The sequence below is a fragment of the Eutrema salsugineum genome, unplaced genomic scaffold (genome assembly GCF_000478725.1).
Source record: "Eutrema salsugineum unplaced genomic scaffold, Eutsalg1_0 scaffold_21, whole genome shotgun sequence".
In the NCBI taxonomy this organism is placed as follows: domain Eukaryota; kingdom Viridiplantae; phylum Streptophyta; class Magnoliopsida; order Brassicales; family Brassicaceae; genus Eutrema; species Eutrema salsugineum.
The window spans coordinates 1,273,612-1,287,142 of NW_006256821.1; the positions used below are offsets into that span (position 1 = coordinate 1,273,612).

At 38.6% G+C, this 13,531-nt stretch overlaps 1 protein-coding gene across 1 annotated transcript; it reads left to right on the forward strand.

Moving 5' to 3' along the window:
* The first annotated feature begins 7,116 nt into the window (after positions 1 to 7,116).
* LOC18015895 (protein JINGUBANG) lies at positions 7,117 to 8,706 on the forward strand. The gene has a single exon (XM_006397966.2). It carries the CDS (start codon positions 7,117 to 7,119, stop codon positions 8,512 to 8,514), a length of 1,398 nt encoding a protein of 465 aa, XP_006398029.1. The 3' UTR covers positions 8,515 to 8,706.
* The last annotated feature ends 4,825 nt before the right edge of the window (positions 8,707 to 13,531 follow it).

A 13,531-nucleotide genomic window follows, 5' to 3' on the forward strand; every position in this document is an offset into this window, starting at 1 on the left:
GGGCTCGGACTTTGGTTCTTTCTTGGACTTTTTGTCACCGTTGTCCACATAAGGGACTAAGGCTCCGGGCTCTTCGTCATCAGATCCCACAGCTGCCTTCTTCCCGTTCCTCTTTGACTCGAGAGCTGGTGCCAGAGTGAGCTCAGTATTTCTTGCTCGTTTGGGGGTTGGCTCGTCATCGGGTCGCATCGAGGTTTTCTTGCTGGTCTCTCCACTACGTGGCACGGCAACGGCTTTACCCTTCAAAACTCTCTTCTGGCCCGCACTTCTGTTTGTTTTGTGGGTAGGAATGGTTCGGTCTCCGGTCATCTGCAAGGGAGATTCTCAAAGAAACCGTCAGAGCAAAGTACATCGTTAAGCACATTTATCTCAAGATTGGCAAGTACAAAACTTTTTCTCTAGCAGAACCGATATTCATAGCTTTTTCAAACATCAAGGAAAGTAAGAATAAGCTAGAACAACCGATTAGAGACAAGTTATCTAGACATTTCAGCTCAAACACACAAATCATCATCAAGACCGATTCCAAGCGCATTTTTCTTAAGAATTTTAAAAACTAGAGAGCAAGTGATATTTAATGCAAAGACCGGTTTTTCGTGTGTTGTCTACCATGGTGGAATTTATAAAATTGTTCCCAAGGGCTGATATACTCTAAAAGAATCGATTCCATATTTTACAAACATTTAAGCTCGCAAAGAATGAAGGAAAAAGATGAGTTCTTTAAGATGCAAATACCTTTGGGAATCCAAGATTTAAGCTGAATGAGATGCTTATGCAGAGTAGACAACACCCTAACGAGTCTAGAACGTTTGGAATCACGCAAAATGAACGAGAAATGAGTGAGTTGTGTTCGTGAAATGCAGAGAAAAGAGAGAAAAAGGCAAACTCTGCGTTTTAGCTCGGTATGGAGGCTGGTATGTGCTAGAGCGCGCTTTCCAGCTGGCGTTTGGACTGTAGTGGGACTGGTCCCCCCTTCTCCTCCAGCTGCGACCGTTGACCGCGCCAAAAAACCATCTTGACCGGGCGTTCAAATTCAAATTACCGCGCAAGCCTTCAAATGGGCGCGACATGTGAATGACGTGGGCTGTACGGTCTAGAGTGATTTCTCTTGTGTTAACATGAGCGGCCTCAGCTTGTTCCACCCCGAGGGCGCCAAGCCGAGTGTTTTAAGCTTATGTTAACGAGTAATTCTTCGTGGCCTTCAAGTCTTTTCTTTAGACCGCGCAAACCTTCTTCTTCGACCTAAGTGTTCCAAGTGCTCTTGTTTTTGATCGTTCGTGAAACCGGGCACCTCGGCATGCTCCACCACGAGGGTATCATGCCGAGGTCACTTGTTTTAACAAAGAACACTTGGTGCTGGGGGTTTAAACTGGCTGGCCTTGGTGTAAACTGGTCGCCGCCTCGGATCAAGGGTTTTGACCGTTTTGAGTAAACATCGCCCCTCGGTATATTTATACCGAGGTGTTTACACCGTGAGCCTCCCCCACACTTAGTTGTTTTACCACAGCACTTCTCAGACATGACCATGATGAAATTAAGTCGAGGGATCAAGCTGAGGTTCTCAGGCTTTCACTCGGTAAAAGATGACCATGGTATGAATATACCGAGGGTCGATACCGAGGCTATGTATGCTCTTCAACTTAATTCATCAGGCCGCGTCTCTTTCAAGCTGTCCCTTACTTTCACCCTCAAGGTTCACTGTCTAACTCCTGAAACACTTAACAAACCCTTCAAAAAGCTTCAAATAAAAAGAAAAAGGAGATGAAAAACGAAATATGTACATGGGTAAGCTTGGGGTGTCTCCCAAGAGCACTTTGTTTAACGTCGCTAAGTTTGACTTTTCATTCCTTTTCAGGCTGATTCTGGTTCAAGTAGAGGAACTGAGGTAGCTCCCTCCCTTGTTTCTGATGCCAGGTAATGCTTTACCCTCTGGCCGTTTACCACATAACCTTGTCCATCTTTTCCTTTCAAAACCACGGCTCCATAGGCTCTTACTTCAAGAATTGTGAATGGACCGGACCACCTAGACCTCAGCTTCCCAGGGAACAGCTTAAGTCTTGAGTTAAACAACAGAACTTGGTCCCCTTCTTTGAACTCTCTCTTGTGTATCTTCTTGTCATGAAGCGCCTTGGTTCTTTCTTTGTAGATCTTAGAGCTCTCAAAGGCATCTAACCGGATCTCCTCAAGCTCATGAAGCTGTAAAACCCTCTTCTCTTGTGCGGTCTTGATGTCAAAGTTCAGAAGTTTTACTGCCCACAAGGCCTTGTATTCCAACTCAACCGGTAGATGACAGCTTTTCCCATAGAGCAAGTTAAATGGTGAAGTCCCAATGGGGGTCTTGTAGGCGGTTCTGTAAGCCCACAGAGCATCGTCAAGTTTCTTGCTCCAATCCTTTCTGGATGAGTTCACGGTCCTTTCCAAAATGGCCTTTATCTGACAGTTGGAAACCTCCACTTGGCCGCTGGTTTGCGGATGATAAGGGGTGGCCACTTTGTGCTTTACTCCGTGCTTCTTCAAAAGACTCTCAAGGGTCTTGTTGATGAAATGGCTTCCCCCATCACTGATGGCTACTCTTGGTACTCCAACGGTGGGAAGAGGATACTCTTGAAGAGTTTTACCACCACTTTTGAATCGTTGGTCGGAGATGCAACCGCTTCAACCCATTTACTCACATAATCCACTGCCACAAGGATATATTGATTCCCATATGAGTTTACAAAGGGGCCCATGAAGTCAATGCCCCAACAGTCGAAGACCTCCACTTCAAAGATTGGGTTTTGGGGCATTTCATTCCTTTTGGATATGTTTCCGTGCCTTTGACAGGCTTCACACCTCGAGACCACTTCTTGGGCGTCTTTGAACATGGTCGGCCACCAGAAACCGCTCTGTAGAACCTTGGCAACTGTCTTGAACGCACCTAAATGACCACCATACGATGAGCCGTGGCATTCTTGTAGCACCGGATGGATCTCTTCTTCGGCCAAGCATCGCCTATAGAGATGGTCCTTGTTAAGCACGTAAAGGTACGGCTCATCCCAATAATACCTCATCACATCTCGAAAGAACTTTTTCCTCTGATAAGTGTCAAGATCCGGTGGCTCTAAACCGCAAGACAAGTAGTTCACAAGATCCGCGAACCATGGAAGGCTTCTTTCTTTGATCGTGTTGGCTTCCTCCACTTCTAGGTAAGACCTGACTAGCATAAGGGTCTCCTCCGGCAGTGCGTCATCAATTGGAACCTGTTCTTCAATCCTCAACCTGGAGAGGTGATCTGCGGCTCCGTTTTCAATGCCTTTCTTGTCAAGTATCTCCATATCAAACTCTTGGAGCAATAAGACCCATCTCAAAAGCCTCGGCTTAGCGTCCTTCTTAGACATCAGGTACCTCAAGGCCACGTGATCTGTGTAAACCGTGACCTTTGATCCCACTAGATAACTCCTGAATTTGTCAAATGCAAACACAATGGCAAGCATTTCCTTCTCGGTGGTGGCATACTTTTTTTGAGCCGAGTCTAAGGTGCGGCTGGCGTAGTAAATCACGTGGAACTTCTTATCTTTCTTCTGCCCCAAGACAGCTCCCACGGCATAATCAGATGCATCGGTCATCACTTCAAATGGTAAAGACCAATCAGGGGCTTGTACAATCGGTGCACTGATCAAAGCCTCCTTGATTCTCTTGAACGCTTCCTCACATTCTTCATCAAAGTTGAAATCCACTTCTTTGCACATCAGTGTAGTCAAGCCTGCAAGAACAAGATAAATAATGAGTCGAATATTCAACAATTTTGTTTAGTAAATTTACAAGATGATAACGGTGAACAATGCTTACATAAAATGAGAATTTTCGACTTCAGGAATTGGAGGATCGAACAATATTTCAGAGAATTCTCGACCAGAACAAACACATATTTCCTCTGTACAATATAGACAATTATATTAGCTACAATTGATATAAATATAAATTGATATATGGTTGGTCGATAGAATGAGAAATAACCTCCATATCGACACATCTCCCAAAATCTCAATACACAGAAAACGATTTTGCGATGAGGAGTATTTTTCCATAAGGACTCAAAATGTTCAGCATCTCTTCCCCACGCTATGCAATTGATGTCGACACCCCTAAAAATCAGGATTAATATATCATTTTCCTTAACATCGAGAATGTGATAGTAAAGATTTATATATGTATTAGTCTTTGTATCAATGGATTCTTACTCAAAATCTATTATTGTAAATTTTAGAACACTTGAGTTGATTCTCTGATTTCTGATCCAAAATTGGTCTTGACGTTCCAATTGACAAACTTTGATAATACCTCCGATCAAATCAACTAGCATAAAGCAATATATTCATATAATTAAGTAGAGTATTAATTAATCTAATTGAGTATAATGAAATATTAAGAAAACATACCAACGTCTATGTTTTCCATCAGAGATTCGTCAAGGACATTTCTAAAATTAACAAATGAATACAACTGGTCATCTGATTTAGGCGATGTCTTCTCAACATGAGTATCCTCATCGATACAGATATGGAAACCATTGACTGTAATCCTTGAAGTTCCTATGTGTGGAGTAATTTTGAAGTTACCAATGAAATACCAATCTTTATCACACATCATGCCTTCATAATGGTCTACTAAACGATTCAGAATCGATGCACGTATTCGATCACCCTAGATTTTCAGTTAAAAAATAATGATGGTATTGATAATATATTAAGATTCAGACAGTATGTTATTTTTGAAGTTATACTTACATGTTCGTCTGCGAATATAAACGGTCGCTGAACACCGTTAACACCTAGGCTTTCCTCGACACTCTTGATAACTTGAACACAGATAGAAGATCGATCAGATGCTATACCTAAATCAGAAATCATCATGCAAGGAGACATTTTTTTCAAAAATAGATGCAGTTATTCTTAAAAATGTATATAATCTGATTACGAGTAAAAAATGGGTACTACTTTAAATTGAAAACCACCGTTACGACAACCAATAGTAGTGTTTGCAATGTTTTGAAAAATAACGGTCATATTTACCACCGCTAATTTAGTTGACTATATATGTCATGTTTTGTTATAATTATAATATAATAATTATGAAAATCAAAAATAGAAAGAACCTCATCAGAATCATTACTAGGTGATAAAATGACATATAATTGTGATGATTATTAATATTTATTTTATTGTGATAATAATTGTGATACTAGCTTTTTTAGAGGCTTAGACATAGAAATTTTTTTTCTGAAGGAATATTTATTAGATTTTATTTCGTTTATTATATAAAGTACAATTTTTTCTATATTTGATTAATATTAATGGTATAATTTCATTTTATTATTGTAAATAAGTGTTGTTCATCTTAAAAAATGATATATACCGAAAGTTTGACAAAAAATATTATATAATTTAACTATTATTCATAAACTCAAATATAAAAATATTATACGATTTCTTAAATATATAAGCCCGTGCTTGGCAAAAATTGAAAATAAAAATGTGATATTTATGTTACGAGAATTTCAATAATCAAATTATAATAAGGTTTATATAATGATTGTGTCCGCGCGACGTGGGCAGATACCTAGTAAAACATATGTACTATGATCATGTGTAACTAACATGTTTCCTATGTTCTATACAATTATCAAACCAAATGGACAATTACCTAATTCAAACCGATGCTCTTCTAAACTAACCAATTTAGCATGATAATATTAAACAAATGGATTTAATCAAATAAACAGATTTTGGTAGCTCATATGTGCATGATATAATAACGAAGCAATAAGCAATTAAACCAACAAGAGTTCTATATGGCTAACTTTATTTGACTTTGATTTCTTATAAATTAAATTTCTCTAGGTAAATCATTAACACAAAAATATTATGCAAAGAAGGTTAACTCAATAACAATCATGTCTCGGGGACAAGTTCCAATGGTTACCGAAGATTTAAAAATCAAAGCAATAAAGCATAATCGATTGAAAATGTCATAAGGATTACTCAGATTAATATTTAAAATAGGAATTGATGAAACCGATCAAGCTAACCAACCAAGAATTTTAGGTTAAATTCTAATTAATGATTTTCATAATTAAACTTATAAAATCCTAATATGATTCAGATTAAAATCGTTTTTGTTTTATATAACTTATTTTCTAATGAGTTTCAAAAATCCTTAACCAGAGATACAAAGACCAGACAATCAATAATCATTATTCTGGATAAGCACTGATAATGAGGACCATTCCCTTTTTATAAAATGACATGAGGAGACAGAATCTACCATATGATCATTATCGCGGAGACATAACCTACCATAACGATTGATTCGAAGAATATATAATTTATCATCCCGGAATAATATAACAAACAGAAATTAAATCTCACCTTTTTCAGTGGAACGTCAAAAAGAGATAACGTTTTGTGAATAAGAAAGAGAGAAGAGAAGAGAGGGAATTGTTGTGTGTTATTCCATGAGTAATGAAGAATTTATATAAGATTATAAAGACTTGGTGAGCAAGCTAAATTAGGACAATAAGGAAAGTTTTAGAACCTTAAACCTCCCCTAATATTGGACTTCATAACGGGCATTCACATAATTAATTCATAACAATAGATAATTATTTCACAAGGTAATGTAGTCGTTTGACATGGAAGAAGACTCCACTATTAATTAATTTCGTTCTATTTCTGTTGTGACCCTTATTTTAAGAGAATATCTCTTCTGGTTCCTTTAAAACTACAAGTCTATTTTAAGGGATGAAACAAATAGTAAAAGTTGCTAGGAGTTAGAACAATGTGCAACATGTAAGATAAAGTAACAAGATTTTTCCTAAATTAGATTAAGTTGACGGACACGATGGGTAACCACTGAATTTTAACATCAATAATTAAAAAAGATTTAACCAATCAATTCTCCATTACTTCCTGCCACAGCTATATTTGTATCACACCATCGTTCTTAAGCTAAAAACCAAACCCTTTTCAATCTCAAGCTCATTTCCTTTGTTTCTTTCTTTTCCTTTTCTTCTCCTTGCGAATTATTATAAAGCTTAAAATTGGTAAAGGAGAACAAGAAGGTATTGCTACTTTCATAATGTTCGCGGAAGCTGATAGCATTCCTAGAGCAAAATATGGAAATATGATGCACTCTGATCCAAATCTCTCTTCTACAATGACCCAACAGACAGAGGAAGAGTATGGCATACGCAATAGCAGTGCATCTGCGGTTGGCACTGGCATGTATGATAGAATGAGCTGTGAAGGTTCTCCAATGATGATGTCTCCTTGGAACCAAGCGACTCCTTTTACTCAATCCCAATGGTCTAATGTTGAAGAAAACCTACCTCAAAATGGCCTTATTGGTTCGCTTGTCCGTGAAGAAGGTCACATCTATTCTCTAGCGGCCACAAAAGATCTTCTTTACACTGGTTCTGATAGCAAGAACATACGTGTGTGGAAGAATCTAAAGGAGTTTAGTGCATTTAAATGCAACAGTGGGTTGGTAAAGGCCATTGTCATTTCAGGGGAGAAAATTTTCACAGGTCACCAGGATGGTAAGATTCGAGTTTGGAAAGTATCTCCTAAGAACCAAAGCGTGCACAAACGCTCTGGAACACTACCTACATTGAAAGATATATTCAAGGCTTCTCTCAAACCAAGAAACTATGTTGAGGTGAAGAAACATCGCACAGCCCTTTGGATCAAACACGCCGATGCTGTTTCATGCTTGAGCCTAAACGACGAACAAGGGTTGTTGTATTCTGCTTCTTGGGATCGAACCATTAAGGTATGGAGGATTTCAGATTCAAAATGTCTAGAATCGATCCCAGCACACGATGATGCTGTAAATTCAGTGGTATCAACAACCGAAGCGATTGTCTTCTCTGGATCAGCTGATGGAACAGTAAAAGCATGGAAGCGTGAACAACAAGGAAAATACACAAAACACACGCTCATGCAAACATTAACAAAGCAAGAAAGTGCAGTCACAGCTTTGGCTGTTAGTAAAAATGGTGCTGCTGTGTACTTCGGTTCAAGTGATGGTTTAGTGAATTTTTGGGAGAGAGAAAAGCAATTGAACTACGGTGGTATTTTAAAGGGACACAAACTGGCTGTTCTTTGCCTTGAAGTTGCAGGCAGTCTTGTCTTTAGTGGATCTGCCGATAAGACAATATGTGTATGGAAGAGAGATGGAAATATCCATACATGCCTCTCTGTACTGACTGGTCACACAGGTCCTGTAAAAAGTTTGGCGGTAGAAGCAGATCGTGAAGTGTCAGAACGTAAAGACAAAAAATGGATTGTATATAGTGGAAGTCTGGATAAGTCAGTAAAAGTATGGGGAGTTTCAGAATCTTTTATTGACATGAACCCTATGGGTATGATGCAGCAGCAACAACAACAACATGTCATATCGCATTCAGAGCCTTTTATGTCAGATGGCAGTTTCTCTTCGTCGGCTGGTGGAGCCAGCAGTCATCGGAGACATTAATCAAGTTGGTGATTTTCTCTCCAAAATACCAAGTTTGCTTAAATTTCAAACGACACAAAATTTAATGTTAAATATGAGTGCAAAAAGAAAAGAAAAAAATCTAATTTTATGATGATGTAATGTATAATATGGAGTTGAGTTTGAGTTTTCTCTCTCTTTTTATTTTAATTTAATTGTAAAGGTTTGTTGTAATTTTCCTACATTTGTGATGAAAACCTGTGTAACTCTTTCAGACTTGATAATAATTAATGTTGTACGCATCTCGTAAAGTTTTTTATTAAAAAAATTGTTAGATGATTGTGGTATGGTGTTACATTGCCTGTTCGTTTGCCTGCCGTTATTCGTTTGCGGCGTTTAACCACTGCGTCCCATGTCTTTAATTTTTGGAAACTGAAAAAATCCAACGTCGTGGATAAAACATTGTAATTAAAAATGTAAGATACAAAAATAACCATACTGTTTGTTAATTACAAAAAAATATATTTATTCTAAAAAATAAAAGAAAAGTGTAAATCTCTTCTCTTCTTTTCTGCGCCGAAATTCCATCTTCCCTATTCATTTCCTTCATCTTCTTCCTCAAGTCAAACTCTGTGTGCAGCTGAACTTAAATGGTTCAAGAGCAGGAGCTGCTTGAAACCCACCTTCAATCCTCTTCTCTCCTGTGGCATCTTGGAGCATTTTGTTCATAACAAGCCACTGTATGGAGGCCACGGCTCAAGACTTAGTCATGGAAAAACATTCTTCAAGGTCACGACTTCTGTGCCACGGCAAGTTCCAAGGCGTGGCAGCCTACGAGAGAAATTTGGATACTTTTTTAGCATGCCACGCCACAATGCCACGGCTTGCTCATGTCGTGGCCAACTCCCCGAAAATCATTCGTACAAGGCCACGACTCACATGCCACGAGAATACTTGGCGTGGCAACACATGTTCTTGAATGCACCAACCTAGATTTCATTGCCACGAGACAGAGGCCACGGCATAGAGAAACTGGTCTGAGGCATGGCACACTCACCAAAACCCAACAAGGACGGGTCAAGACCCGGTTTGTTCCGAGAGGCTCCAGTATATACATGTTTTTGGGAAAAAATCTTAGACATCTTTCATCTCACTTTTAGTTCTTTTGCCTCTTTTGTGAAACACCATAATTATTAAGAGATATCTTGAGTTTTAATCAGATTTAAGAGTATTTCTTATCATCTAAACTTCTAATCATGATTAACACTAATTCTTACAAAAGGAATCAGTGTGTTGATTATGATTACTGAGTAGTTCTTTTTATAAGGTTCTAGATATGTTGATTAAAGTGCTTAGGTGTTAGATTAATGTGTTTTGGAGTTAGATCACTCGTTTTCCTTTCTCAAAATAGCTATGCTTAAAGATAGATCTCTCATAATCAGTTTGGTTTAGATCTTAGGCATTTCACCACCCACAAAGTCTTTGATGAAATGCCTGAACAAGCTAGTTAGAGGGTTATGCTTATTTCATCATGGGAATGATTGTTTCAGGCATAAATGACATTTTAGAATTGAATCTTAAATCATGTTAATTTGTATGACACTAATGGGAATTGGTTTGAATGCTGATTAATATTTTGATCATTGTCTTGGGAAAGAATTGGTCTTGCTCTGAGTTCTAATTTAATTGGAAATGTTTGATTGTTTGTCTTCACATCTTAGTTTAGTATCAAAGACACCCTAATCCACTATCATGTTTAGAACCTTAGCTTTTATCATCTTTGAAATCATCATTTGCTTGTTTAGTTGTTTGATCTTATTTAATCATGCCAGTTGCTTGTTTACTTTGTTTTAGAACTTGTTACAACTTGTCTCATCATTTAGATTTGGATTAAGATTGATTCAACATAGAACTTGTGTCCGAAACCATCACACGTGGATTGACCCTCAATTTCCTTCACACAAGAGGTCAATTTAACATGTTGAGAGTAAAATCTTAACATCAATTTGGTGCTGTTGCCAAGTGTGATCTGTTTTAGCATTAATTCTTTGGATCTTCTTGAGATCAAGTCATTTTCTTTAGTTTAACTGATTCTCTTTCAAGTTCTGTCTTTGTTTCCAAGTGTATGAACACTAGGAGCAGGAGTTGTGATTCACTACTTTCCTTGATAGACAACATTTGTGAGACCCCAAACTTAGGGCTTGAGGCCCATTTTTTTTTCTTTTTCTAGCAGCCCAATCTCTAGAAACCTCTCTCTAATTCTTGGCCCAAATCCATCAAAGCCCAAGAGAAGAGAAAAAGCCCTAATTGTGAGTAAGGGTATTTTGTCATTTTTATCCACCCTAGACCTGATGAGTTTGACCCCCTCTTTATATAAAGGCCAACCATTTTCCTCTGAGAGCCAAACAGAGTTAACACAGTGAAACTCGATAAAAACCTTTGCAACATCAGTTTAAAATTTGTCCGAGTGAAGGTTTTTCTTAGTCGTTTGCCAAGAACTCAGATCTAGTTAGAAACCGATCTTTATACCTCTAAAAAGATCTCGCTGCAAGGAATCCATAGTAGTTTGCAGATCATTGATATATTCATATCTTTGCATGTTTAAGACGCATTTTTGGTCCAAGAATTTAGTCCCATTTATACATTTTAGATAAATTCTTCATGTTTTGTCATTAATTTAGAGTTTTAGGATTTTGCATTAGCTCCAAGTGAGTCTTTCATGTTTGGAGTGTCAATCAGGTACCCTGGAGCATGCTGCCCCCAGTGTGAAATAAATCAGGCATGGATGAGAAATAGAGTATGTAAAGATTAAAAAGATTAAGGAAAAGAAAAATTACCTGGTGGTGGTGATGCGGGTGTGTGATAACTTAGAGTTTTCAAGGCTCTAAATGAGGGGTTATCAATCCCTTTTGTCACTTTGCAGTGCAAAGGGTATCAATCCATCATGTGTAGACACTAAGATGCAGTTCTTAATTCAAGCCAAATGAGTCAGGTTTTGATGATTAATGACAAGTAAGAACTTAAAACAACGATTAAAGCTAATGATCAACTTAAACAAGCAAGTAAATAAGCTAAATGAGATGAGAATGTATGTATGATGATGAGAAAGGTCTTAGACATGATAGTGGATTAGGGTGCCTTTGGTGCTAAACTAGTGAGCTAATGAATCATGTGATCAAGCTAACCATTCAACTTAAACATCATTAATTAAGCTAATCCTCTCATGAAGGCATTAACTTCTATGCTAAAACAGTTTCTAACCTAATCATCATTAGTGAAATATGAATCAACAAGCATTAAGAACCAGTTTAATCTGTCATTTAAGCATATAAACAATCATTCCCATGATGAATAATACTTAAACCTCTAACAACCTTGGTTCAGGCATTTCATCAAACACTTTTGGTGCATGAAATGCCCAGAATCTAGACCACATATGATGTGTATGGATCTAGCATTAAAAACAGGTTGTAGAGAATGGAATATGAATGATCTAACCCCTAAGCTCACTAGTCTACCACCTAAGCATCCTAATCTACATATCTAAGACCATAATATGGGGATTACTGATATATTCATAAATTGCATCATTTAGTGTACATATTTTAGTTCAAATCATGTTTCATTTGCATACATTTTAGGTCTTTAGGCATTGTTTTATAACTTAGGAGATTACATTAGGTCCAAGAGAGTTTTGCATGTTTTGGACTGTTAAACAGGTGCTTTTGGAGCCAATTTGGAGTGGAGGATGTGATTCAGATGAAGAAATGGAGTTGGAATTATCAAAAATGGTGAAAAGGACCAATTTTGGGTTTCTCGGCAAAATGCTGTACTGAAGGTCGAAGATTCTCGGCCAAAATCCTTCCCGCGGGTAGATCTCTCGGCCAAAAACACGTACCAGCGGTTAAGTCTCTCGGCCAAAAATCTCGAGTGCAGATACTTCTCAGAAATTACGTTACCGGAAGGTCTAGCCGTCCAATTCAGTTGTCGGGGTCTTCATGAAAGTTGGAGATAATTGAGTCACAAACCCAGAACAGTTCGAATCAGGGTATTTGGAGCACGGAGCTGAAAGATATGGCCACCGGAAGACGAAAATGTCTCGCATTCATTCTGGAGAAACCCGATACGCCTCAAAGACGTCGTTACTGGGAAGCCTTCCCTTCCGATCTGGTTTACGGGGTCTTCATAAAAGTTTTATATCATTGAGTGTAGTTTCCAGAAGGCCTGGAGTCATTGTATTTGGAGTAGTGAGCAGAGAGTTAAGCTCACCGGAAGACACACCTGTCTCGTCGCGACTTTTAGACCGACCCGATGAGCTCCAAAGATTTCGAGGGACGATGAACTTCCAGACCGATTCAGTTCACAGGGCTTTCATCAAGATTTGAGATATTTGAGTCCTCTTTCGAGAACGTTTGAGATCATTCAATTTGGAGCTATGAGCAAGAAGATAACGTTTCCGTAATGGACGCATGTCTAGAAGCCTCTTTCTGATCGTGTCAATGCATCGCAAAGATTAGCCCTCCGGGGAACCTTCCACTTCCCAAACGCCGATAGTTTCTTCACCTAAGATCGAGCTGGATGAGTTATCTTTCTCATGGAACTGGTTTCAGGTCATTTGGAGTTACGAGCAGAAAGTTACACTGAACGGAAGAGAAGCTGGTCAATTCGGGTTTTAAGAGATGCGACTGTAAGCTAAGTGTTGTGCTCTATCTCGGCGTGAATACCTCGGCATGTTATGCCGAGGAGGCATGTTTACGAAGCTTTTAGACTATACCTCGAGGTAGCACCTCGTTCTTTCAACACCAAGGCTCCCCTGATCACCAAAATGATCCCAAAATGACTAATTGTTGAAGCAGACCTTGCTGTGAACCCCTCGGTGTGTTATGCCGAGGTCCTATGTTACACAAACCTCGGGTACCAAGCCCCTCGGCATGTCATGCCGAGGTCCTCATCTCTCCAACCCAGATCACAAAGAAATCCTCTTCACGTTTCAAAGCTTTAACCGGATCAAAGGCCAAGTCTCATGCATGTTCTTCAAGTGTTCATCAAAGTTTCAACC